The sequence below is a fragment of the Saimiri boliviensis genome, chromosome 6, assembly GCF_048565385.1.
Source record: "Saimiri boliviensis isolate mSaiBol1 chromosome 6, mSaiBol1.pri, whole genome shotgun sequence".
In the NCBI taxonomy this organism is placed as follows: domain Eukaryota; kingdom Metazoa; phylum Chordata; class Mammalia; order Primates; family Cebidae; genus Saimiri; species Saimiri boliviensis.
In genome coordinates, this window is record NC_133454.1 from 115,029,824 (window position 1) to 115,056,768 (window position 26,945).

A 26,945-nucleotide genomic window follows, 5' to 3' on the forward strand; every position below is an offset into this window, starting at 1 on the left:
CCATCGGGGGAGGCAGGTTCCTTCTAGTGCTAATGTTTTATGAACTCAGATTCCACTCTGGGCCTAATTTAATCATCCAGAAGAAAATAAAAACAGTATCTGCCCTCACTTTGCTGTGAAGATCAGTGTCCCCATGCTTTTTTTTTTTTTTTTTTTTTTTTTTTTTCCTTCTTCTTTTTAAGACAGGGTCTCTGTCACCCAGGCTGGAGTGTAGTGGCACGATCTCGGCCCACTGCAACCTCTGCCACCCAGGTTCAAGAAATTCTGCCTCAGCCTCCTGCGTAGCTGGGATTACAGGCGTGCACCACGATGACTGGCTAACTTTTGCATTTTTAGTGGAGATGGGGTTCCACCATGTTGACCAGGCTGGTCTTGAACTCCTGACCTCAGGTGATCTGCCCACCTCAGCCTCCCAAAGTTCTGGGATTACAGGTGTGAGCCACCGTGCCTGGCCAGCCCTGTGTATTTTTATGAAAATGGGCACACTGAAATTGAGTAAGAAGAGTGAGTTCTCTGTGACCACTAATCTTTTATTGCCCGGTATACATTGGGAAGACATGGCAGGCCAGAAAGATATGTCCCCAGACACCGTTTCTTGAGGCCACCCCCATTTCACTCCAGAGATCCAGGAGCTTCCGTCAGGAGCCCTGTGGACCAGTCTGCAACACCTACCCGGGCCCACCCAACATAACTGGCCTGCTGATCCCCCACTGCAGCCCAGGAGACACACTTGTCACATACGCATCCAACAGCAGAGAGGGGTTTCCCCAACTTCCCTCCAGGCTCCTGGCATGGGGCTGGCATCAGTTGTACCTAGGACACAGGTTCTCTTGAGTGAACGGAGTTCCCTACAGCCTCCCATTTCCTGATGGCTGCCTCGGGACCAAGGGCCAGGGCTCAGCTGCTGGGTGTCAGGTGGTCTGGACTACGTACCTGGCCATCCCCGGAGCCAGCCTGGTCACTGAGGCACTGCAGAAGAGAAGGAGGCTATGTCATTGTGTCCTAGCCTTCTGGAAGCTAGTACCCCTCTGGACGTGACAGGGTCCGTGCCTGTGCAGCCAGAGCAGCTGCTTGGCCCAAGACAACAAAGCAAAAGCCAGGGTCCCTGCCGCTGCCCCGCTCTTCCCACCTCCCAGCCCCGGCCCCGGGGGCTCCTCACCTCGCACCTCCAGGCGGCACTCACACTGTGCCTCGCCCTGTAAGTTGGCAGCCCTGCAGACATAGATGCCTCCATCAAAGGGGCAGGGCTTTCTAATCTCCAGGGTCAGCACTCCCTGCTTGCTGAACATGCGGAAGCGGGCATCTTCTCCCAGGTCCAGGCCATTCTTGAACCAGGAAATCTTGGGCTGCAAATAAGGTAAAGAGAGGGAGGGAAGCCATCCGGGCCGAGAGGGGACCTGGCAGGGACCTGGGGCACGCCTTTGTGTTTCCCTGGGCCCCTACTTGAGAGTTTCCCCCTGGAGTCCCTGACCCTGCCCAAGGCTGGAAATGAACACAGAACCCACAGTGAGTACCATGGCCCTGCTCATGAGGAGGCCGGCCCATACACCCCAAGGTGGAGAGAAGGCAAGGGAGACCAGCTGGGGAGAGAACTGCTCGACATTGAGGCCTGTGAGCCAGCCTGGAGCAGAGCCTGAAGTTCCCTACCTTGGGGCTACCCCGGACAGCGCAGCAGAGCATAGTGGTGTAGCCCGCAATGACCGAGCGGTTCACCAGGGGCTGCGTGAAGCTTGGGGCCTCGGAGAAGTCCAGGGCCTTGTAGTTGGGTGGCTCATAGGTGATGCCTGTTGGTAATAGGACTTGGTACCGAGACGGCTACACCAAGCTAGGCCCCCCTCCCTGTCCCCACAGCCTCCCTGCCCCAGCCCCTGGTGCAGGGAATGAGGAGACCGCACCTGGTCTGGGGATAAAGACAGGCTCCTTGGTGGTGGCCGCTCTGTCACTGGAACCAACCATATTCTGGCTAAAGACGCGGAAGTAGTAGCCATTGCCGATGATGAGCTCTGGCACCACACAGTGGGTGCGGCGGTAATGCTCCAAGACCGTGAACCACTCCTGGGGCAGGGAAGGAGGGGAGGCATCTCAGCCAGGCCCTCCCTGACACCGAGAGCCTCTCCTGGGTGCCCCTGGCATCTCCACCCCTACCGTGGAGGGACTCAGGGCAGTAAGGGAGGGTGAGAAGTCCATGGTGAGGACAGCGAAGGGTAGCTGGGGCCTGGGTCTGCCAGGCCTAGGCAGGGTGCACATGGGGACCCCAGGCTCACCATGGTCTTCTTGTCGGCTTTCTGCACCGTGTAGCCCCAGAGCTCCGTGTTGCCATCATCCTGGGGTGGCTTCCACTCCAGAGCCACATTAAGACCCCAGGCCTCAGTGACCCGGAGGTCCTGGGGAGGACTTGGCTTGTCTGCGAGAGATAGACCCAGTCGGGTCACCATACCTCCTGACAGCAAGCAGGGTGACGCTGGGTTCCAGGGACCCCCTACCCCTGCCAGCCAGGCCCGGGCCTCCTGGGCACTGGACTGGAAAATGTGAGCTGTGGGTTGGGTCGCCTGGCTCGGCCCTTGACCCCGGCAGCCCGGCTCAGGGATGGGAAACGAGGGGCTCAGGGAGGCCCTGGCACGCACCGACGACCTGCAGCACCAGCGTGGCCTTGTCCTCCATGTTCTCGATGCGTACTGTCACCTGGTAAGTGCCTGAATGCACGCGGCGAGCAGCCCGGATGAACAGGATGGTGTCCGTGGGGCTGTTGCGGACACTCACCTCCTCGCCTGCCAGGGACTGCCCCTCTTTGGTCCAGGTCACCTGAGGCCGGGGCTTGCCCTGAGGGGAGGAAAAGCTTAAACCTGATCGGGCCAGCCCTGAGCCATCAGTCCGCTGGCTGGGAACGGCACACCGTAGCCTCTCCCCTGGGGGACAGGGAAGGGGGTCGGTCCCACCTGAAAAGGGATGAGGAGGTTCACAGCCTCCCCGACCTTCTTCTGAACAGTCTGGCGCAGGTGCCTGGGTAGCTGGAGCCGTGGCCGTTCTGTGGGTGCAGAGTAGGGAGCCAAGTGAGGGCCCGCCGCAGCCCTGAGGGGCTCCATGGCTCCATCCTCCCTTGAGACAAAGCCCAGAGGGCTGCAGCTAAGAAAAAAAGCTGCCTGCTGGGCCCTGTGCCTCCTTTAGCTCCTGAGGACACAGCAACTCCAGCCTGCCCAGGCCCAGCTGGCTTCCCCCTGAGCCTCACCACATTGCTTCAAGAGGCAGGGATCAGAGAGGGTAAGCAACTTGACTGAAGTCACACAGCTAGTAAGTCACAGGCCAAGGCGTAAACCTGGGCTTTTACATCCTCTGCCCTGTGCTGTTTCCACCCTAGTTTGCGGCCTCATTCCAGCTTTGAGAACCAATCTTCACAAAAGATGGACCCTTTATTGGGACAAGGAACAGAGGAATGGGAAGTGGACCACAGAGGGACCAGTCTCACAAGACAGACAATACTTAACCTCTTGGAGCTGAGACTCCTAGAAGAGAGCTTGGGTACTGTGGCCTTTATTTTCCCTGTTCCAGAACTAGAGGCCTGACATAGGCCAAGAAAGCCCTCTCTGCACCTTTTTTTGTTTTTTGGGGATTTTTTTGAGACGGAGTTTCACTCTGTCGTCCAGGCTGGAGTGCAGTGGTGTGATCTCGGCTCACTGTAACCTCCGACACCTGGTCCAAGTGATTCTCCTGCCTCAGCCTCCCAAGTAGCTGGGATTGCAGGCATGCACCACCTTACCCAGCTGGTGCTGGGTGTTCCGCCATGTTAGGCAGTCTCGTCTCGAACACCTGACCTCAAGTGATCCGCCCACCTTGGCCTCCCAAAGTGCTGGGATTACAGGCGTGAGCCAGTATGCCCAGCCACCCTCTCTGTACTTTCTTCCTGAGCCTAGTGCATGGACGATGGCTCCAACCCCTCCTGTCCCTGCCCAACATTCTGGTGGGGCCTCCCTGCCTGTCCCCACCTCCACTGGACACCAAGGGCTTGGGGTGTCAGTGGCAGGTCTTACGACTGCACGAAAGGGCACTCACGCAGGATCTCCTGCACTGTCACCGGCTCCGTCGTGGTAACAGGGGCTCCAGACCCCGCCATATTGTGTGCCCGCACTCGGAAGAGCAGCCGGGCCCCTGTGGGCAGGTCCTTCACCAGCATGGACGTACGCTCCGTCAGCCCCTGCAGGGCAGCCACCCACTCTGAGCCTGGGGGTGGGGAGGGGCAGGCAAGGCCACAGGCTGTGTCAGCATGGACACCGCATCCGCGCTGCCCACTCCTCTGATACGAATCTCCGGGATTGAAATACGTTTTCTAAATGTAGTTGCTGATTGCGCGCTGCTCGAAGTGCTACAGTCAGCTTTACTCTGTATTTGTTTTTCACTAGGCAAGCTTTTTTGCTTCTGAAAACAGGACAGGTATTTCTCTGGATGTCCTCAATGTTTGGCAAAAGTAGGCCAAAAAACTTGTCCTACGCGTGGATCTGCTCAATGGCAAGGTGAGTGGATTCTTCCTTTAAGGAGGAGGGCTGGTGGGGGGACACTCACAGCCCTCCAGGCAGTACTCCACGCTGTAGCCGTCCAGGCCTCCTGCTCCCACGCGCTCCGGGGGCCGCCACTTGAGGGAGACTGTGGTGTCCGAGACGTCCTCTACTGCCAGGTGGGTGGGTTCGCTGGGGGGACCTGGCAAAGGAGAGGTCAGGGAGAGGTCTGAGCAAGCCTGGGGAGGCTAGAGGTCCACAGCCTAGACCCTGAGCTGCCCACTGGTCACATGGAGGGGACTTCTCATTCCGCTGGCTTTCAGGTACTTTAAGGAATATTTTGGCTCTGTTACAAGACATGTCTGTAGATTGTTTTGAAAACAAACAGCAACAGCGGCCAGGCGCGGTGGCTCACACCTGTAATCCCAGCACTCTGGGAGGCCAAGGTGGGCGGATCGTCAGAGGGCAGGAGTTTGAGACCAGCCTGGCCAGCATGGTGAAACCCCATCTCCACAAAAATACAAAAATTAGCTGGGCACGATGGTGGATGCCTTAATTCCATCTACTCCGGAGGCTGAGGTGGGAGAATCACTTGAACCCAGGAGGTGGAATTTCCAGGGAGGTGAAATTGAGCCAGGATTGCACGCTAGCCGGGGTGACAAAGTGAGGCTCCATCTCAAAAAAAAAAAAAAAAAAAAAGGCTGGGCGCGGTGGCTCAAGCCTGTAATCCCAGCACTTTGGGAGGCCGAGGCATGTGGATCACGAGGTCAAGAGATCGAGACCATCCTGGTCAACATGGTGAAACCCAGTCTCTAGTAAAAATACAAAAAATTAGCTGGGCATGGTGGCGCTTGCCTGTAATCCCAGCTAGTCAGGAGGCTGAGGCAGGAGAATTGCTTGAACCCAGGAGGCGGAGGTTGCGGTGAGCCGAGATCGCGCCATTGCACTCCAGCCTGGGTAACAAGAGCGAAACTCCGTCTCAAAAAAAAAAAAAAAAAAGAGGGAAAAAAGAGAATAAAACTACAGGAAAACATGGGCATTTCCTGGGACCATATGATTAGGTGAGCTGACCAAGAGCTGAACTCCAGAAGTCAGTCCCTAAAAAGAGAGGCCTGGACCCTTCTTCCCACAGGCCCCACTTCTTGCCATCTTCCCAAGCTGTGCCCCCTTCTCTGGGCCCAGGGGTCCCTGGGCCTGCCCCTGACACAGATGGCTGCCCCCAGACTCACCCACCCTGGTGGGGACAGGTGTCCTCCGGAGCCCTGCCACGCCCTCAGCTCCTGTTCTGCCCACTCAGACCCCATTATACACATGAGGACACAGGCTTCAGGGAGGGGAGGGATGACTCCAGCTGGCCTCCCGGGGACCATGGAGCTGCCTCTGCCATCTCTGAGTCTTGGCCCAGGACTCTTTCCACAGACAGACCCCCGCAGAGCCCTCCACTAACCACAGTCCTTGCCCCATTCCATAGATGACAAACCCTGGGTTGAAGCGGGTGGGGAACAGGGGACAATGAACATGTATTGAGCACCTACTGGATGCCAGACACCCTGCCTGGTCCTCCCATATCATCCTAACAGCTCTCTGAGGCAGGCAGTGACATTATTCCCATTTTGTAGACATGGAAAGTGAGGCTTGAAAAGTGAACTAGGGGTCGGCATAGTGTGAGAGTCAGCCCTACCCCAGCCAGCTGGGAGATCTCAAGCAGGTCATTTAACTGCTCGGAGCCTGTTTCCTCATCTGTAAAATGTGGCTGAATATCCCCAGTGGAGGATGAAAGGAGACCATGGATATAAGTGTCTAGTGTGGCTGCCTGCAGAGCAGCTGCTATTACTGGGGGCTGTTGACTGGGGGTGGGGCAGGGGCAGGAGCAGGCCAGGCAGGCTCACCGATGGGCATGAAGGGCTGGGAGGCAGGGCTGGGCCTGGACATGCCGATGGCATTGACTGCGTAGACGCGCATCTCGTACACCACACCCTCGATCATGCGCCGCGCCTCATGGCTCAGCTCCCGAATCAGGTCGAAGTTCAGCCGCATCCACCGGTAGCTCTTCTTCTTCTTGCGCTCCAGGATGTAGCCTGGCTCGGTGGAGATGGCAGCTCTGGTCTGGGACCCAGGTACCCCCACAGTGCCTTCCCTTGGCTCCGTCCGGTGCCCTCGCACTCACCCAGGACAGGCTGCCCGCCGTCGTAGGCAGGTGGCTCCCACTGCACCATGCAGGAGTCCTCGCCCACGTTGCTGATCTTGGGGGCCGCAGGGGCGTCTGGCACGTCTGGAGGGGGTGGGGCCTTGAGTAACGTTGTTTATCCGTTTCCCACTCCAACTAACCAACACAAGCTGCCCCCACCACCCTCAGATCCCAAGAGATCTTTCTAGAATGCATTTATTTCCTTCTTTTTTTTTTTTTTTTTTTTGAAGTGATATGGAGTCTCACTGTGTTGTCCAGGCTGGGTCTCAACAGGATGCATTTCTGATCATGTGGCCAGCCTGCCATCAACCCTCTAAGGCTCCTCCGTGCCCAGATTCACCCCTGTCCTGGCTCTGATCCTCCCAACCCCACCCAGTCCTCCCCTGTCATTTCATTCATTCTCCACATCCAAAAGGCCCTTCCTTTCCTTTCTCCACCCTTTTGTACAGTCTCCTCTGCTGCCTGGGATGCCTTTCCTCACCATCTTCTCAGCCTCCTAAAGGCCTCACCCCCCAGGCGCAGCGATGGCTCTCTGCCCAGTGCTCCCACACCACTTTGGACACAGCTCATGTACAGCAGTGTCACGGGAAATCTGCTGGATGCATCTGTCTCCATCTCCCCCAGAGTCGGGCTCCTCGTGGGCAGAAAAACCTGCCCCATTGCCGCTCAGCTCAGGGAGCGTGCCCGTGATGTTTGCCAAGCGGCTAAATGAGTGAACAGATGGGTCTTCCTTGGGGCTGCCCCTCTGTGTTCTCCAGCTTGGACCCTGGCGGGCCTCACCGATGACCTTGACTGTGAGGTTGACCTGGTCCTCGCCCACAGGGTTCTTCACCGTGACCGTGTAGATGCCCTCATCTTCCTTCTCTGCCCCCTCGACCGTGAAGATGCTGCGGTCCTTGGTGGTCTCCACACGGACCCGGCCCTCGGTCTCACACAGCAGCTAGGGGGACGGGGAGTTGGGGTGAGATCCAAGTCAGACCCCAGAGGCCCCTGCAGCCTCCGTAACAGCCAGACGACCTGGGGTCCATGGGGGGAACACAGCCTGAGGGAAGACTGCACTGTCAGCATCTAGTTCAAAATCCTCTGTGTGGCACCAACCGAGGGCAGGGGCTTGGGCTCTTACAGCTTTGTCACAGGACCTGGGGCAGCCACCTGTCCTCTGAGACCCCACCCTTCAGAAGAACCAAGAGTGCCCGGCAGGAGCTAGACCCTGGCAGCTGCACTGGTAGAAAAGTGCCTCGAAAACGACTCCCTAGTTGAGAGGAAGCACAAGGTCAAGGTCAGGGTCAAGGTCAGCTCAGGATGAGGGGAGCCAGGAAGCAGCCCAGTCATGAGGGCTTCCTGGCAAAGAGAGGGTGTCGACGCCCTTGTGAGGATCATCAGCACACTCCATAGAGACCCTGCCTCAGGTGTGAGGGCCCCACAGGGACCCTGTCGGGGGCGGTGACACACCTGGTCAAGTGTGGCACCTCCATGGAGACCTCGCCAAGGGCTGGACACCACGTAGGTAGAAAGTGGTTGAGATAACAGAGCCCATCCTGACTTCAGCCTCACTCACCTTCTTGTCAAACACCCACTCGTCACTGTCAGCTGTGTCCTCGGGGGCATCTGAGGCTGGCCTCGCTGAGGCCTTATTCCCCTGGGAACAGGGCAGGAGGGAAGTAGGGGGCAGAGGAGCTGACTCAGCCTGGAAGTGCCCCTCTGCCTCTTCTTCCACCCCCTGACCCACGCTGCCCACCGCACCTGCGCCCTGGCCAGTGAGCCTCTGCTCTCCCAGGGGGTAGCCAGCAGCAGGGCGAGCACATGTGGGTGGGGTGTGCAGCAGGCCCTAGCACTTGGCTGGTTCTGCACACCCATCTTACAGATGGGGAGACTGAGGAGGGACCCACAGTACCTGTGTGATGGCCTTCTGCCAGATCACAGTGGGGGCAGGGTCCCCAGAGATAGGGACATCCAGACGTAGCTTATTTCCAGCTACAACCACGATGGTGTCTGGTACGCGGCCCGGGCAGTCCAGGTGAATCTTGGGCGGTTCTGCAGAAGAGGCAATGCAGTTCAGAGGAGCGGGAGGCCCAGGAGGGGCACAGGTCACTGGGGAGGGGCCAGTAAGGAGCCTGTGTCCCAGTTTTTGGGTTTTTTTTTTTGAGACAGTTTCACTCTTGTCACCCAGGCTGGAGTGCAATGGCACAATCTTGTCTCACCGAAACCTCCACCTCCCAGGTTCAAGCGATTCTCCTGCCTCAGCCTCCCGAGTAGCTGGAATCACAGGCGTGCGCCACCACACCGAGCTAACTTTTGTATTTTTAGTAGACATGGAGTTTCTCCATGTTGGTCATGCTGGTCTCGAACGCCTGGGCCTCCCAAAGTGCTGGGATTACAGGCATGAGCCACCATGCCTGGCCCGCTTGTTGGTTTTTAAAAATTTGTATTGAGGCTGGGCGTGGTGGCTCAAGCCTGTAATCCCAGCACTTTGAGAGACCGAGGCGGGTGGATCACGAGGTCAAGAGATCGAGACCATCCTGGTCAACATGGTGAAACCCCGTCTCTACTAAAAATACAAAAAAATTAGCTGGGCATGGTGGCGCATGCCTGTAATCCCAGCTACTCAGGAGGCTGAGGCAGGAGAATTGCCTGAACCCAGGAGGCGGAGGTTGCGGTGAGCCGAGATTGCGCCATTGCACTCCAGCCTGGGTAACAAGAGTGAAACTCCGTCTCAAAAAAAAAAAAAGAAAGAAAAAAATTTGTATTGAGGTATAGTTTATGCGTGATAAAATGCACAGATCTGACTGTAGGCATGTAACCATTAAACCAACCAAGATCTAGAACATTCCCATCACCCCAGGACATTGTCTGGGAGGCTTGTAATATTCAGGTAAGATCACTTAGCATAGCATTTTGAAAACTGGGGGAACACCAGTCTACACACACACACACACACACACACACACACACACAGACACACACACACACACACACACACACACACACACATATCTAAAAGGTTCCCTGGTCAAATAAATCAGGAATCCACCCTTGGTTAAACGAAGTTAAACAAAGGCAAGTTTCTTTACCGCAGGATGTTTCAGAGCCTTTAACACCTGAATCAACAAGAGGTGAGGCAGGTGTTCACTGCTTCCCAAACTGATTTCATCAGAGAACTCTTTGCACATGGGTTAACAATGTTCAATGAAACCAATTTAGAAAACACGCAGAGTATGCCACAGTCTAGATTATTCTCCTAAAGTTAAACTTGTAGAATGTCTGATTATAGCTTAACCTTGGGCCGGGCGAGGTGGCTTATGCCTATAATCCCAGCACTTTGGGAGGCCGAGGTAGGCAGATCATGAGGTCCAGACATGGAGACCATTCTGGCCAAGATGGCAAAACCCCATCTCTGCTAAAAATACAAAAATTAGCTTGGTGTGGTGGCACACGCTTGTAGTCCCAGCAACTCGGGAGGCTGAGGCAGGAGAATTGCTCGAACCTGGGATGTGGAGGTTTCAGTGAGCCGAGATCGCGCCACTGCACTCCAGCCTGGGCAACAGAACGAGACTTAATCTCAAATAAATAAATAAATAAATAAATAAATAAATAAATAAATAAAATAAAATTAAGCTTTTTTTTTTTTTTAAGAGCAATCTCCACTCACTGCAACCTCCACCTCCCAGGTTAGAGCGATTCTCCTGCCTCAGTCTCCCAAGTAGCTGGGAGTACAGGCACGCACCACCACACCTGGCTAATTTTTGTATTTTTAGTAGACGGGGTTTGCCATGTTGGCCAGGCTGGTCTGAAACTACCGACTTCAGGTAATCCACCCGCCTCGGCCTCCGAAAGTGCTGGGATTACAGACATGAGCCACCGCCCTTGGGCTGACTAAAGCTTAATTTAAAACCAGGAGAAGGAGAGGTCCAAGCGTGGTGGCTCATGCCTGTAATCTCAGCACTTTGGGAGACCAAGGCAGGTGGATCACTCAAGCTCAGGGATTTGAGACCAGTCTAGGCAACATGGCAAAGAAACCTTGTATCTACCAAGAAATATGAAAATTCGCCAGCACAGTGGCGTGTGCCTGTAGTTCCAGCTACTACTGAGGTGGGAGGATTGCTTGAGCCTGGAAGCAGAGGCTATAGTGAGCTGAGTTCGTACCATTATACTCCAGCCTAGGTGACAGAGTGAGACTGTCTCAAAAAATAAATTAATAAAAATAAAATAAAAGCAGAAGAGATACTTCCAAAAGAAGAAAAGGGCTGGGCACAGTGGCTTGTGCCTATAATTCCAGCTCCTTGGGAAGCTGAGGGAGGAGGATCACTTGAGGCCAGGAATTCGAGACCAGCCTGGGCAACATAGCAAGACCCTTGTCTCTACAAAATCTTTAAAAATTATCTAGATGTGGTGCTGTACATCTGTAATCCTAGCTACTTGGAAGCTGATGTGGGAGGATCCCTTGAGCCCAGGAGTTTGAGGCTACAGTGAGTTTTGGTCACACCACTGCACTCCAGGCTGGGCAACAGAGTGAGATCCTGTCTCTAAAAACAATAACAATAATAAAATTAAACAAGAAGAAAAGATGTGGCCAGGCATGGTGACTCGTGCCTATAATCCCAGCACTTCGGGAGGCTGAGGCAGGCGGATCACCTGAGGTCAGGAGTTCAAGACCAGCCTGGCCAACATAGTGAAACCCCATCTCTACTAAAAATACAAAATTAGCCAGGTATGGTGGCAGGCGCCTGCAGTCCCCAGCTCCTCAGGAGGCTAAGGCAGGAGAATCTCTTGAACCTGGGAGGTAGAGGTTGCAGTGAGTCGAGACCACACTGCTCCACTCCAGCCTGGGCGACGGAGCGAGATTCTGCCTCAAAAAACAAACAATAAGAAAAAGCTAATCTTTTAGAAAGAATAACTACCCTATGGGGGTAGGTTTCCTCTTCCCATTTTACAGAATAGGAAACTGAGGCTCACAGAGATTATAACTGACCCGTGGTCATGAGTGGCAAAGCTGGCACTGGGCCCCCCTGATGCTTGCTCTTCCCTCTGTGAGTAGAGGGGAGACCTGGGTGGGTGGGTTGCAGGAAAATGGGCAGAACCAAGACTCAGGAGCCCCGAGACTCACCCTGCCTGGGTACGAAGTCAATCTTGACCTCTGCAAGAGAAAGAAGAGCAAGTGGCACAGGGACGAAGGCAGAACCCAGTGACAGGGGCTCCTGGCCCACTGCCCCCACCCACCCTAAGCCGGAGCAGCCTCACCCATGAAGTGGAGCTTGGCCGACAGGTTGCAGGCGAAGCCCTCGGGCACAAAGCTGTAGTCAGCCTCGTCAGCAGGTGTGACGTCGTCAATGGTCAGTTTGTGGACCCTGCGGGGGAGCCATGGCTCGGGGGACCCCACTCAGTCACAAACCCCTGGCCTTGACAGACCCCCCAGCCAGGGTCCCAGGAGGCCCTCACCTCGTCCTGGCTTGTTGGTATTCTGATTTTTTAAAATGTTGTTTTTTTTCTATGCTATCAAATTTTCCAGCTCTTTCATGTGCTTTCAGAGGTAGGCAGTGTAGAAATGATTTCTACATCAAAGCATCCCCTTGGCTGGCCCCTTGGAGACTGGGCAGGGCCTAGGTCTCATTAATCTCTGTGAACTCAGGCCCAGCACGGCCAGCCCAGTTGCTCTGGGGATGAACAAGAGGGCGGGAGAGACAGCGAGGGACTCTGGCCAGAGCCGGCCTCCTTGGTGGCCTCCCGCCCTGCCCTTGTCACAAGTTGCCGGAGGGCGCTGGGGAGCTCCTGACCCAGTCTGTGTGTCTCCCTGCCACCTCTTTGTCTCTGTCCCTCTGTTCTCTGTCTCTGATGAACTCTCCTCTGTGTGTGGCCTGTCCCTCCCTGTCCGTAGCTTTCTGTCTCCATAGAGCTATTTCTGTCTGTGTCTCTGTCTTTTCGTGTCTGTTTCTCCCTCTCTGTGGATCTCTGTCTCAGTCTCTGTCCTGTCTCTGTGCTTCTGCCTCTCTGTCCTCCTGTCTCTCTCTTTCTCTCTGTCTGTTTCTCCCCGTCTCTCTCTGTCTCCATCTCAGTCTCTGCCTGTCCCATCTGCCTGCCCTGCACACTTACCGCCCAATATGGGACACCTTTATGCGGCTGTTGGGCACCAGCTCCTTCCCATTCTTCAGCCACACACCCCGCACGTTCTCATCTGAGACCTCGCACTTGAACACGGCCTGATCCTTGGCGCCCACCGTCAGGTCTGCGATGCTCTGGTACACCTCCAGCTTCTTCTCTGCAGAGCGGGGCAGAACTATTGAGCTCAGGAGGGTATGTGGGCTCTCAGGCGCTGGTGCGCACATGTCTGGGTGCGTGCAGGCATGTGAAAACACGTGTGTGCCATGTTTGCCTATGATGGTGCAGTGCACACAAGGAACCTCAGGTGTTCGAGGGGTGGTGATGCTCACCAGGTCCACCTGACTCACCAGGCCCATCTGACCCTCTCGTACCCTCTGGAGCGGTCACCTCAGCATCGTCTTTTTTTTTTTTTTTTTTTTTTAGAGACAGAGTCTTGCTCTGTTACCCGGGCTGGAGTGCAATGGTGCAATCTCGGCTCACTACAATCTCTGCCTCCTGGGTTCAAGGAATTCTCCTGTCTCAGCCTCCCAAGTAGCTGGGACTACAGGCACACACCTTCTTGCCCAGCTAAATTTTTTTTTTTTTTTTTTTTTTTTGAGACAGAGTCTTGCTCTGTTGCCAGGAGCCAGGCTGGAGTGCAGTGGTGCAATCTCAGCTTACTGCAATCTCCGCCTCCTGGGTTCAAGCAATTCTGCTGCCTCAACCTCCTGAGTAGCTGGGACTACAGGTGTGTACCACCACGCCCAGCTAATTTTTGTATTTTTTAGTAGAGACGGGGTTTCACCATGTTGGCCAGGATGGTCTCGATCTCTTGACCTTGTGATCCACCCGCCTCAGCCTCCCAAAGTGCTGTGATTACAGGCATGAGCCACCGCGCCCAACCTTTTTTTTGTATTTTTAGTAGAGACGAAGTTTCATCGTGTTGGCCAGGATGGTCTCGATCTCTTGACCTCGTGATCTGCCTACCTTGGCCTCCCAAAGTGCTGGGATTACAGGCGTGAGCCACCTCACCCAGCAGCATCGTCATTTTAGAGATGAGAAGGGTGAGGTTTCGGCTATTGACAGCCTAAAGTTGTAGAAGCCTTGAGCCTGGGTTTGCCTGCTCTCCCCCTGCATGGCTGGGTGGGGTGGGGTGGGGGCTGAGGGTCCCAAGCCTGAAGCCTCTCCCCAGTGACCCCAGCCAGGCTCACCCTGCACGATGAGCTCAGCCAGTGCCTGGCCCCCGCTGGTGCGCAGCGCGTAGTGCCCTGCATCCTCCAGCGTGGCCTCATTGATGATCAGGTGGTGTCTCCGCCCATCCTTCTTGAACCGGTATTTGAAGGTCTCCTCCCGGGTCAGCTCCACCCCATCCTTCAGCCTGACCAGGTGGGCGAGTGGGAAGTTCTGTGGCCTCTTCTGGGCAGATATCCCTGACACCCAGCCCTGCCGCTTGCCCCGTGTCTCTGGCACTCACCATTTGACCTGCGCCCCCTCCTCCGAAACTTCACACTCAAACTCCACCCTCTGCCCCACCATCACCAGCTGGTCCTCCAAGGGGCGCGTGATGAGTACGGGGGGCTCTGTCCAGGCAGGGTGAGTGTGAGGGTTGGCTCCCCTGAGGCCGTCTCCTCCCCAGGTCCCCACGTCCCCAGGTCCCAGGCCCACCTTTGACAAAGAGCTCTGTGCTGCACTTCTCCCCACCCACCACGCACTGGTAGGCTGCGTCGTCTGCCAGTGAGCACTGGCTGATGGTCAGGGTGCGCTTGGCACCGATGGACTCGAAGATGTACCTGGGTCGGGGCCGCAGGGAAGTGGCAGGAGAGCCAGGGACGCACCTCTGGGCCCAGGGCACCCCATGGTAACCCCTGTGCCTCCCACCCCAAGCCATCCAGAGGGAAACGTACTTGCTGTGGAACAGAAGGGGTCATTGGAGCATTCCCAACAGGAGGAAGTGAGCCCGAGACAAAAGGAGAGAGCAAGCGGACAAGAAATCAGACCCAGAGGGATGCGCTGAGAGCCACGGAGAGTCACAGACACGCGTGTGGAGATGGGCAGGAGGTGAGGTCGTGGGGATCCCCACCTCCACCCTAGGCCCCCCCCAACCCCGGGCCACACCTGCCACTCATCTGGATCTCCTGACCGTTCTTGAGCCACTTGACCTCAGCGTCGGGGTCGGCCAGCTCCACAGTCAGCCGGATCTTGTGGCCTTTGCTGACCTGGTAGGCCGGCTCCAGCTTCTTCTGAAAGGCTGAGCACCATCCCTCAGCCTCGGCCACACCACTGCCCACACCCTGCTCCCCCAGGCTGGGCTACCGTGGCTGGGGCTGGGGCTCAGGTCCTCACCCAATCCCCCACTGTGCCTCCACCTGTCTCTCTCTGTCTCTCTTTCTTTTTGTTGTTTTAATTTTTGTTTGTTTTTTTGAGACAGTCTTGCTCTGTTGCCCAGGCTGGAGTGCAGTGGCATGATCTCGGCTCAGTGCAACCTCCACCTCCTGGGTTTAAGTGATTCTCCTGCCTCAGCCTCCGGAGTAGCTAGGATTACAGGTGCCCGCCACCATTGCCCGGGTAATGTTTGCATTTTTAGTAGACACAGGGTTTCACCATGTTGGCCAGGCAATCGTGCTGGGGTTACAGGCGTGGCGTCTATTTCTTTATCTGTGTCTGTGTGTCTGTCCATCTCCTTGTCTCTGTTTATCTGACCTTCTCCTTCTGTCTTCCTTGGGGTCTTCTCCACCTGCTCAGCTCAGGGATTGGGTTAGGGGCTTCCAGAACAGACGGAGGACTGGGGCTGGGGCAGATGTGCCTTCTCTTCTCTCAGCAACCCCTGACTTTCGTTCTCCTGCCAGACGTTCCCACCTAGCAGCCCTCTGTGCCCGATGCTCTCACTCCCATCTCAGCCCCCAGGGCCAGTGCCATGGTCCCCTGGCTGCTTCGGTGGGGGAAACAGGGCTCAGAGAGGCAGCCAGCCTAACGCCAGCAGCCCCGAAGGCGTGTGGCAGAGCTGGGTTTCGAGCCCAACCCTGCCCTGCGACAATGCCTCCTCTTGCAGCAGTGTTTGTAAAAGCCCGCGTTGCTGCTGCTGAGCCCAGGGAGGAGGTGGGGGCTCCATCCACCCAGCAGAGAAGGCCCCTGAGTCCTCAAATGCTCTGGCTGGGCCTGGAGTCAGCTGTGGAGGGGCAGAGATCTATGCCAGGTGCTCTGTGACCTGAGCTATTTCCCTAACTAATCTCTCTGTGCCTCGATTTCCTCCTTAGCAGCCTGGAAATGGTCACAGTCTCTCCATCGCAGTGTTCTGAGAATTAAATGAAACAATTATGCAAAGCACCTAGTGCCTAGCTTAGGAAGAAATTAGCTCTTTTTTTTTTTTTGAGATGGAGTCTCGCTCTTGTTACCCAGGCTGTATTGCAATGGCATGATCTCAGCTCACCGCAACCTCCACCTCTCGGGTTCAAGGAAATTCACTCTTTTTACTATTATTGGTATTCCTGGAAGATACCCCTGCCCTTGGAGGTCCCTGTCTGCCTTGCCAGCCTCCATCTGCTCCTCCCCAGGCACCTGCAGGCCTTTGCTTGGTGCCCTCTGGGTTCAGCAGTTCAGAGGTTAACCCAGAGGCACACTGGTGGCAGCCAGGGGATCCCTGACTTAAATAGGGCCACAGCGCAGGTAAGGGTGAGATCACCTAGCTATGGGGTGAGGCAGGCGGGGCAGAGGGCTAGGGGCCCTGGGGGAGATCAGCTGGGAGGGACTAAGCAGCTTTCCCCTTCCCTTCGAGCTCGTATGTTTTGTATGTGTGCTTTGGGAGGGGCTCATCTCGCATACCCTGCACAGAAGCTGACCTGTCTACTCGGTTGCCTTTTTTTTTTTTTTTTTTTTGAGACAGAGTTTCACTCTTGTTACCCAGGCTGGAGTGCAATGGCGCAGTCTTGGCTCACTGCAACCTCCGCCTCCTGGGTTCAGGCAGTTCTCCTGCCTCAGCGTTCCTGAGTAGCTGGGATTACAGGTACGCATCACCATGCCCAGCTGATTTTTTGTATTTTTAGTAGAGACGGGGTTTCACCATGTTGACCAGGATGGTCTCAATCTCTTTTTTTTTTTTTTTTTTTTTTGAGACGGAGTTTCGCTCTTGTTACCCAGGCTGGAGTGCAATGGCGCGATCTCGGCTCACCGCAACCTCCGCCTCCTGGGCTCAGGCAATTCTCCTGCCTCAGCCTCCTGAGTAGCTGGGATTACAGGCACACGCCACCACGCCCAGCTAGTTTTTTGTATTTTTAGTAGAGACGGAGTTTCACTATGTTGACCAGGATGGTCTCGATCTCTCGACCTCGTGATCCACCCGCCTCAGCCTCCCAAAGTGCTGGGATTACAGGCTTGAGCCACCGCGCCCGGCCTCGGTTGACTTTTTTTTTTTTTTTTTTTTTTTTTGAGACAGAGTGTCGCTCTTGTTACCCAGGCTGGAGTGCAATGGCGCGATCTCGGCTCACCGCAACCTCCGCCTCCTGGGTTCAGGCAATTCTCCTGCCTCAGCCTCCTGAGTAGCTGGGACTACAGGCACGCGCCACCATGCCCAGCTAATTTTTTTTTTTTTGTATTTTTAGTAGAGACGGGGTTTCACCACGTTGACCAGGATGGTCTCGATCTTTCGACCTCGTGATCCACCCGCCTCGGCCTCCCAAAGTGCTGGGATTACAGGCTTGAGCCACCGCGCCTGGCCTCGGTTGACTTTTATAGAGTGCTGGAGTTATGTGCCAGGCACCATCTAGACTCAGATATGGCAGGGAGCAGGCATCTGAGGCCCTTGATTTCCTGGCTCACACCTGCCCTGGTCAGTACCTTGGTGGGGAAGGGCTAGCCTGGGCCCTCCTCCTTCCACCTGCCTGGGGGTGAAGGGCGCTAAACCAAGCCCTCCTGCTTTGTTTGCCTGGGAGGGAGATTAACCAGGCTCTTCTCTCGGCCTGTGTGTGACTCTCCCAGCTTACCGGGCCTCTTCCCTTTTCTTTGGGGTGTAGAGACAGTTAACTGGGCTTCATTGCTTTTCAGAAGGAAGGTAGAGAAAGAAAGGGTAGCCTGATTTTTCCTTGGTGAGGAGGGTTAACCTGAGCTCTGTCCTTTTCCTTGTGGCTGTCCTGCCCTAACCTTTGCCCTTCTCTTCTGTGTGGAAAGGCGCTAACCTGGGCATTCCTGGGTTTTTCTACACAAGGAGGGGTTAACCTGAGCCCTTCTTTCCTGTCTCTGTGCTAAGCTGGACTCTGCTCTTTCCATGCATGTGGAGGAGGTGGGGGGCTAGCCTGTGCCCTCTCCTCTCCCATCAGGGGAAGGGCTAGCCTGTGCCCTCTCCTCTCCCATCAGGGGAAGGGCTAACCTGTGCCCTCTCCTCTCCCCTGTGGGGAAGGGGAAGGGCTAACCTGTGCTCTCTCTTCTCCCATGTGGGGAAGGGCTAACCTGTGCTCTCTCCTCTCCCGTAGGGGAAAGGGCTAGCCTGTGCCCCCTCCTCTCCCCTGTGGGGAAGGGCTAACCTGTGCTGTCTCCTCTCCCATAGGGGGAAGGGCTAGCCTGTGCTCTCTCTTCTCCCGTGTGGGGAAGGGCTAACCTGTGCTCTTCTTTTCATCTCGCCTCATGCCCTTGAGCCTCTTCAGCATGCCACGCAGGTCAGTGACGCCGTACTGGAAGGCGATGCGCTCATACTCGGATGGGGGTGCCTGCCGCAGGATCTCCCACACGTCCTCCTCTGCTGGTGCCTCTAGCTTTGAGTCCCTGTGTCCCGCAGTCCAGGCTGTGGCCAGGGGCAAGTCTGCAGCCCCTCAACCCCACTTCCCCGGGCAGGGCTTCCTGGGCCCAGGAATAAGGAGCTGTAGCTACCCCTGCCCCTCTGCCCCTTCCCTTCTGGTGGGGCAGCTGGAGTTGGTCTGAGTCCCAGGTCAGGTCTGGGGGCCAAGGGAGTGTAAAGGGGGCTGGGGATATGGAGGGGTTCCTGGCAGAAGTAGGGGCGATGCGGGTGCTGGGCTATGACTGGACACTCACCTCGAGGCCCTGAAACTGCTGCTCCAGGGCAGGGAGAAAGGGCAGAAACACATGAGAGGTGCAGGTGCCTTCCCTCAAAGTCCCGGACCGCACCCACGGCCTTCACCTCCTCCCGATTCTCTGAGCTTCCACTCCCTGCATTGCAGGGCACCCATGCTGCTCCAGAGACTCTGGCAGGACCGCCTGTGTGCATTGCTTTTTCTTTTCCTTTCCTCTTTCTTTCTCTCTCTCTTTCTTTTCTTTCTTTCAAGACAAGGTCTTTGTCGCCCAGGCTGGAGTGCAATGGCATGATCTTGGCTCACTGCAACCTCCGCCTCCCTGGTTCAAGCTATTCTCCTGCCTCAACCTCCCCAGTAGCTGGGATTACAGGCATCGGCCGCTGTACCTGGTTGTTTTGTATTTTTAGTAGAGACAGGGTTTCACCATGTTGGCCAGGCTGGTCTTGAACTCCTGACCTCAGGTGATCCACCCGCCTCAGCCTTCCAAAGTTCTGGGATTACAGGAGTGAGCCACTGCGTATCCCTCCTAAGCTCTGACAGATAGGGGGTGGCAGGAGAAGCCCAAGGCACAGAGACGCACCCCGGTCTGTGGAGAGCCGCACCCTGCTCCGAGCCTCTCACCACAGCCCCTGAGGGAGGGGACGGGATCCTCCCGGCCCACCAGTGCCCTGCCACCCCAAACACCCAGACCCCATTTCTTACTCTCTGGGCCACAGCAGCATCAGCCATAAGGGAGGGGCCGGAGGAGAGGGAGAGAGAGGACAGAGAGAAGGCAGTCAGTTGGGCCGGCCTGGTAGATAATTCCTGCAGCTTTGGGGACCCTCTCTCCATTGCTTCTGGGTCCCCAGAGTTTACTGAGGGAGCTTTTGCAGCCTCAAGTGTAGAGTGGCCATGGGGGACACTGAGAATGACTGTTGATGAGACATAACACCTGCAGAGCCCTTTAACTTCTTCCCACACCAGGATCGTCACTCGACAGACACACCAGCTCAGAGAGGTGCCTGATGTGCTCAGGTCACACAGCTGGCAAGCCACAGCGCTGGGATTTGGAGCCAGGCCTCATCACCCGCCCCGGAACTGCCACCCAGGACGCACCTCTTTTTCAGCAGTGAGCTGAAGTCCAGAATCCCAGCGTCCTCGTGGCTGTCACTATGGAGAGGGACCCCTGGTAAGGCTGCAGTGAGGGACTGGAAGGGCTTAGGAGCGGGGACAGGGAGCAGGGTGGGGAGGGAGGAAGGGATGCTGGCCAGACTGGGCTCCTACCCATCTCAGACCCCCAGGGATCTGTGGATGGTGCAGGTAGGGCTTGGGGCACGAGTACCTGATCCGCCGGCCACCTCCAGCCAGGCTCCTGTGGGGGTTAGACTCAGTATCTTCACCTGCCCGGGAAGCTTGCTCTCCCCCCAACCCCTCGACTTCAGCTCTGCCCTGACCCCAAGTCCAGACCCTGAAGGGCCTCAGATCCAGCACTGGCCTGCCCCAGGTCCTAGGATGGCCACTCACGTGCGGCGGAAGGCTGATAGGAGGTCCAGGTCTCCGGGGCCCATGGCCTCTGGGTTCAAAGGGTGGAAAGATGGGGGAAGGGGCTTCAGAAGGGGCCATTTGAGAAGCCCTGCCCTGGGGGTCTCTGAATCTTCACAGACTTGCCCATTCATGACCCTATGAGGCTGGGCATCTGACCCAGGATCTCACCTTCCCAGGCTTCCCCAGGGTTGAGGTACCAGGGAGGTGGGACTATTTATTGTCCCCAATTCCCACCCATCTCTCAACTCACCTTCACCCATAGACCAAACATTCAGATGCCAGACCCTGGGCCAGCAGCTGTGACACCAAGATGATAAAACAGAGTCCCACCCAGATGAGACCTGGAGTCAGCTCTAAGCAACCACCCCACCCCTGCAAGCCTGGGGATTTCTCTCACACCGCAGCACGGGCACGTGGCCAGCACTCGTGTCTGGCCAGGAGGAGACATCCTTCTTAGTGTTGGGAAAGGGAGGCAGGTGCACAGGGAGCCCGAGCCCAGGACAGACCAGGTCCCCTCACCGTGGACAGTGAGGTTGAAATTGGAGCAGTCGAATTTGTCCTTGGTGGACACCTCACAGCGGTAGCCGCCAGCGGAGGCAGGTTGGGCGTCGGTGATGTGCAGCTCAAACAGATAGACCTGTGTGTATGGAGGGAGGGGGCGTTAGGGGACACCAGGGGCCGGGAGACAAAGTTCCTCACCCTTAAAGAAGACTGGGAGTGGCCAGTGTGGTGGATCATCCCTGTAATCCAGCATTTTGGGAGGCTGAGAGGGTGGATCACATAAGACCAGGAGTTCCAGACCAGTCTGGCCAACGTGGTAAAACTCCATCTCTACTAAAAATAACAAAAATGGCTGGGCGCAGTGGCTCACACCTGTAATCCCAGCACTTTGGGAGGCCAAGGCGGGCAGATCACAAAGTCAAGCAATCAAGCCCATCCTGGCCAACACGGTGAAACCCCATCTCTACTAAAAATACAAAAATTAACCGGGCATGGTGGTACATGCCTGTAGTCCCAGCTCCTCGGGAGGCTGAGGCAGCAGAATTGTTTGAACCCCGGAGGTAGAGGTTGCAGTGAGCCGAGATCGAGCCACTGCACTCCAGCCTGAGCAACAGAGGGAGACCCTGTCTCAAATAAATTTTTTTTTTTTTTAAAAAAAGGAGGCTGAGCCGGGCGCGGTGGCTCAAGCCTGTAATCCCAGCACTTTGGGAGGCTGAGGCGGGTGGATCACAACGTCGAGAGATCGAGACCATCCTGGTCAACATGGTGAAACCCTGTCTCTACCAAAAATACAAAAAATTAGCTGGGCATAGTGGCACGTGCCTGTAATCCCAGCTACTCGGGAGGCTGAGGCAGGAGAATTGCCTGAACCCTGGAGGCGGAGGTTGCGGTGAGCCGAGATCGCGCCATTGCACTCCAGCCTGGGTAACAAGAGTGAAACTCCGTCTCAAAAAAAAAAAAAAAAAAAAAAGGAGGCTGGGAGTGACAAATGCCCATCAACCTTCTCACCCTCAGGGTTTAGTTAAGAGAAAGGGGACCATCTCAAAACCCATGACTGCCATCTGCTGGCACATGTGGTAAAACATAGTGCTTTTGCGCAGTACACAGCCCGCACAGCTGAACATGTTGGCCCTCTCCTGCTAGAGGCCTCCTCTCCTGCTAGCAGCCCCCTCTCCCGGCCCAGGACTGTGGAAGGTTAGGAAAAGCAGAGGTTTGGAGTGAACACGCAAGGGTTAGACTTAAGTCTTAAGGTTCTGGTGGGCAGGGTGGAAAAAAATGAAATAACACAGAAAACAAGGCTTAAGATTCTAGACCTGTGTCTAAGGTACACTGGCACAGCTACTTAACCTCTCAAGCTCTGGTTTCCTCATCTGGATAATGAGGAATTATTGTGGTCAATCCCTGAGAGTCCCTTGAGCCCTGATACTCACCCATCCAGGGGCTTTACAACCCACTAGCTGTTGCCCCCAGACTTCACGGTGTCCTCCAGGCTTCCTGAGCTCTCCTAGAGGACCCTGAGCCTTATCAGGTGCCCCCTTGAGAGAGTCACGTCCTCCAAGTCTCCCATGTCCCCCACAGCGCTCCTGTAAGCCTCATCATGCTCCGTGGCCTCCAGGTCTCCAGGATCTCCCTGTGGGCCCCTGGCCCCTCAACCTGCCTCCCCGGTTCCCATGTCCCTGGCTTGCAGCTCGTGTGTGCCTCAGGTCTCACGGTGCCCTCTGTGTGCCTTCTGCCTTCCAGAGCTCTCCATGTCCCCTCTTTTCATGTCCCCATGACGCTGGTGGACCCACCTTGCTGGCGCGGTCGTAGCTGTCATGCAACTGCAGGTGCTGGCCCACCTTGCTGCTCAGGTCCACCCACTTGCCCTTGAACCACTTGACCACGGGAGGCTTCAGCAGGCTGGCCCCGGCCACGCGGGCTGAGAAGGTGATGCTGCCACCTGCGAGGGCAGGGTGACAGGCCTGGCTTGGGGAGTGTCCTGCTGCCCCCCTTCCCACCCCCTGCTGGGCACAGCAGCTCACACTCACCCACAGTCACCTCGCCATCCTGTGGCCGCATCACGAAAAGGCCAATGGGGTCATCGGGAGCTTCAGGGGTGGGGCCACTGGGAGCTGCTGAGCTTGACCCTGCGAGCAAAGGCTTTTTTTTTTTTCTTGAGACGGAATCTCACTCTATCCCCCAAGCTGGAGTGCAATGGCTCAGTCTCAGCTCACTTCAACCTCCACCTCCCAGGTTCAAGCGATTCTCCTGCCTCAGCCTCCCGAGGAGCTGTGATTACAGGCACATGCCACCATGCCCAGCTAATTTTTTGTATTTTTTAGTAGAGATGGGGTTTCACCATGTTGGCCAGGCTGGTCTCAAACTCCTGACCTCAAGTGATCCACCCACCTCGGCCTCCAAAGTACTGGGATTATAGGCCTGAGCCACCTTGCCTGGTGAAGCAAAGGCTTTTGAGACCTGCCCCAGACACCCCCTACCCATGGATCCTGCCCCTCCCTGCCCAGCCCCTCTCACCTTCGGGACTTGGAACACTTTCTTCCAGCTCAGCGGCTGGGGCCGGGGCTTCTCCAGGGGCTTGAGTGCCCTCAGCAGGGGCAGGGGCAGGGCACAGCACGGGCTCTGCCTTCTCTGGAGGGGATCGGATGGGAGTTGTGGTGCAGCCACTAACCAGAGACCCCTCTACCCTCTCTCTCCTGAGCATTGGACCCCTGAGCCTGCTGTGAACGAGGAAAGTCTGCCCTGTCTGTCCCCCCCCCGCCCACCGCCCAGGCCCCTGCAGCGCATACTGAGCTGGAGAGCCAGCCTGCCTCACATTCTCCTCCCTGTCCCCGGCCATCAGTCCCCACATCCGCTGCACCTGCCCCTAACAGCTCCGGCTCCATCCCTGCTCTGCCCTAGCCTTGGAGCAGCTCCTCAGACTGGGCTGCGTGCCTCGTCACCCACACCTCCCGGGGCTTCCCTGCCGGTACACAAGGTGTCATCTGTGCCTGGTCATCTCCCCAGGGAGGTCTGCAGGGGGGCGGGTGGGGTTGAGTCTTGTTCACCTCTCCCACCTCCCGCATGGCTAGGACAGGCCAGGGCGGCACATGGGAATACTTAAGAGAGGTCATGTGCAGAAAAGGGGCAAAGGGCGTTCCTGGGGCGGGGGTGGGGGGTGGGGGCACAGCCACAGCAAAGGCAAGAAATTGTGGAAGCACCTCCTGTTCCCTGGATGGATGGAGAAGCGCCTCGCTGCCCCTCCCCGCAGAAGCCTGAACCTCAGGAAAGGCTGACCAGGATCCTACCTGCCTCTATGACCTTGAGTTCGAACTTGACCTTGGAGGAGCCAGCAATGACTGCATAGGCCCCTTGGTCAGCAGGGCCCACCTCCCGCACTGTCAGTGTGTGTCGCGTGCCCTCTGCAGCCAGGATGTACTTGTCGCTGGCGCCGATGTCACTGCCTCCGTGCTGCCAGCGCACCTTCACTCCTGCCCGCTCTGTCTCGGCCTCAAACACGGCAGGGCTGCCTGCTGCCACTTCCGCTGACCGTGGCTTCTTGCTGAAAGCTGAGACTGAAGGGCCAGATGGAGGCTACAGCGGCCCCTGGCTGGGGCGTGCACCCCACCCCTGCAGCCCTGCTTAGTAAATACTGTGATAAGCAGTTTCTCTGGATCCCCTCGTGTAATACTCCTATCATGTTATTATGAGGTAGGTGTGGTTCCTCTGTTCATTTCTCAGAGGACTACACTGAGGCTCAGAGAAGCTAAGTGCCTCCTCCAGAATCACACAGCCTGTCGTCAGGAGAGCCAAGGCGGTGGTCCTGACCTCCACACAAGACTTTTGTGCTGTGTGTGTCCCCTGGATATGCCACTCTCCCAGCTTGGAGACACCCGTGAGGAGCCCAGCTCCCCTCCCCCACCGTATGGGGCCCTTGGCAGGAGGCAGGGAACTCTGCCTTTTTGGAATGTGTCCAAATTTGTCCTCCAGGGACCTCAGGCTGAGGATCAGCAACTGAGATAAAGCTGGCCTGGGAGGGCGTTGGGAATGGGGACCGGGATCTCTGACCTGGACGACCTTGGTAAGGGCACGGCCCAGGCCCAGGACCCTAGGCTGTGATTTTCCCTGCCCTTAGCCTGAGTTCAGGGGCTCCTGACTGTCCTCTTTCAGAGAAGAGAGACTGTGTCACCCCCAACATGGGGACCACACCATACAGGCTTATGAAGCAGATAATGTCACAGCCAGGAGGAACCAACCCACCACCACCACCCACCCCAGTCCCCAGGTTGGGAGACTAAGACCCAGAGTGGGTGGAGACTCGTCTGAGGGTATGGCGTGAGCCTGGCTCCGCTCCGCATAAATGTGGGCTCTGTCTGCGGGGATCCCTGCGGTGGACGGCGAAGGAAATGGGGCAGGGATGGGGTCCCTCTGCGTTCCGAGAATGGGTTGACCCCGGGTGCTTCCTGTCTTGGTGCTTTCTGTCTTGGTTGACCCCGCTCTGCGTCCCTGACCCTGGGTTTACCTTCACCTCTTATCAGAGGGAAGGGAGAAAGAAACTGAGAATCAAAAAAGGACCCAGGAGGACTGGCTGTCCCATCCTGGGGCTCAGTGGCCATGTCCTCTTCAGCCCCCTCAAGAACTCCCTCCTTGCCCTGCTCCCCAGTTGTAGACACCCCCTGCTCCCACACTTAGACCCAACCCCAGGCCCGGAGCTACCTGGCTTCTTCCCCGGCTCAGGCATCCTGAGAGACGTCACACCAGGCACCAAGCAGGCACAGGCCACCCTAAGAGGGACTGAGTGGGGTCCTGTCCTTCCCACTATATATGGGGACCTCCCCCTCCCCAGGCGCTGCTTATCTGCCTCTTGTCCAGCCACCTGCTAAATATAGATGAATTCCAGAGAGCTGAGGTCTCTCCGGGGAGAAGGTAGAGCCACACTGTCCCTGGCTGGCTCCTGTCCCTTCCCACCCCCATCCCCGAAACACAGTAGAAGGGCTTCTGCCTCCCCAACCCTTGACAAGCCTCGGGGGTACCCCAAGCCCTGTGTGTGTCCCGCTCACAGCAGATTGTACGGTGGGAGCATGCTCGGCCCATAACCCTGAGGCTGACGGGTCAGCAGCATCCTTGCTGGCGGTTAAGGCAGTGGCCACATCCACAGACCCTGGATCCGGGCTGCCCCTGAGGCCTGGCACTGCCATCTCTTCCAACTCAAAGCACCTGGTTTCCTCATCTGTAAAGCAGGGCAAGTGACAGCAGCACCCACTGCACAGGATTGTCAACATATGAAGTGGGTTTATCATTTTTAAAATGCTAGGCTGGGTAGGGTGGCTCATGCCTGCAATTCCAGCACTTTTGGAAGCCAGGCAAGCGGATTGAGGCCAAGAGTTTTTGAGATCAGCCTGGGCAACATGGCAGAACCCCATCTCTACTAAAAAAAATAAAGGCCGGGCGCAGTGGCCCATGCCTGTAATCTCAGCACTCTGCAGATTGGGCGGATCACGAGGTCAGGAGTTCAAGACCAGCCTGGTCAACATGGTGAAACCCCCGTCTCTACTAAAAATACAAAAATTAGCCAGGCATGGTGGCGTGTACCTGTAATCCCAGCTACTCAGGAGGCTGAGGCAGGAGAATCCCTTGAACCCGGGAGGCAGAAGTTGCAGTGAGCCAAGATCATGCCACTGCACTCTAGCCTGGGCAATAGAGCGAGACTCCATCTCAAAAAATTAAATTGAATTAAAAATAAAATAAATACACACACAGAAATTAGCCAGGTGTGGTGGTGTGCACCTGTAGTACCAGCTATGCGGGAGGCTGAGGTGAGAGGATGGCTTGAGTCCAGGAAGTTCGAGGCTGCAGTGAGCCAAAATCATACCACTGCACTGCAGCCTGGGCTACAGAGTAATGGTGTCTCAAAAAAATAATAATAAAATAAAAATGGGCTGGGCGAAATGGTTCACGTTTGTAATCCCAGCACACTGGGAGGCCGAGGCAGGCAGATCACTTATGTTCAGGAGTTCAAGACCAGCCCAGGCAACACAGTGAAACCTCACCTCTACAAAAAATACACAAATCAGCCAGGCATGTGATGCACTTGTCACAGCTACTCCGGAGGGTGAGGCAGGAGAATCGCTTGAGCCCAGGAGGTCAAACCTGCAATGAGCCGTCTTGGTACCAGTG

At 56.3% G+C, this 26,945-nt stretch overlaps 1 protein-coding gene across 2 annotated transcripts; it reads right to left on the reverse strand.

Annotated features, from left to right (window-relative positions):
• Positions 1-509: 509 nt before the first annotated feature.
• Positions 510-25,594, reverse strand: MYBPC3 (myosin binding protein C3). 2 transcript variants are annotated; one of them, XM_074401414.1, is made up of 33 exons: positions 25,485-25,594; positions 24,077-24,343; positions 23,307-23,420; positions 22,820-22,918; positions 22,583-22,731; positions 20,811-20,928; positions 20,271-20,319; positions 20,089-20,118; positions 19,863-19,916; positions 18,769-18,786; positions 18,338-18,501; positions 14,866-14,998; positions 14,416-14,657; positions 14,225-14,330; positions 13,962-14,128; positions 12,763-12,928; positions 11,914-12,020; positions 11,780-11,809; positions 8,570-8,709; positions 8,234-8,314; positions 7,456-7,615; positions 6,655-6,759; positions 6,377-6,565; positions 4,555-4,689; positions 4,048-4,215; positions 2,937-3,025; positions 2,625-2,820; positions 2,265-2,404; positions 1,896-2,055; positions 1,648-1,784; positions 1,160-1,346; positions 934-969; positions 510-813 (listed from the first exon to the last, which is right to left on the reverse strand). In XM_074401414.1, the coding sequence occupies exons 1-32, from the start codon at positions 25,507-25,509 to the stop codon at positions 959-961; spliced, it is 3,936 nt and encodes a 1,311-aa protein (XP_074257515.1). In that variant the 5' UTR covers positions 25,510-25,594; the 3' UTR covers positions 510-813; positions 934-958. The 2 variants fall into 2 exon arrangements, with proteins under 2 accessions (XP_074257515.1, XP_074257514.1); XM_074401413.1 differs by having other exon boundaries at positions 18,769-18,789.
• Positions 25,595-26,945: the final 1,351 nt, after the last annotated feature.

Coding starts and splice junctions, on each gene's coding strand:
- MYBPC3 (XM_074401413.1), bottom strand. CDS start 25,509: ATGCCTGAGCCGGGGAAGAAGCCAG. Junction 8,710..11,779: donor TGACTTCGTACCCAGGCAGG/GTGAGTCTCGGG, acceptor CCTCTTCTGCAG/AACCGCCCAAGATTCACCTG. Junction 6,566..6,654: donor CGGCGGGCAGCCTGTCCTGG/GTGAGTGCGAGG, acceptor CCACCGAGCCAG/GCTACATCCTGGAGCGCAAG.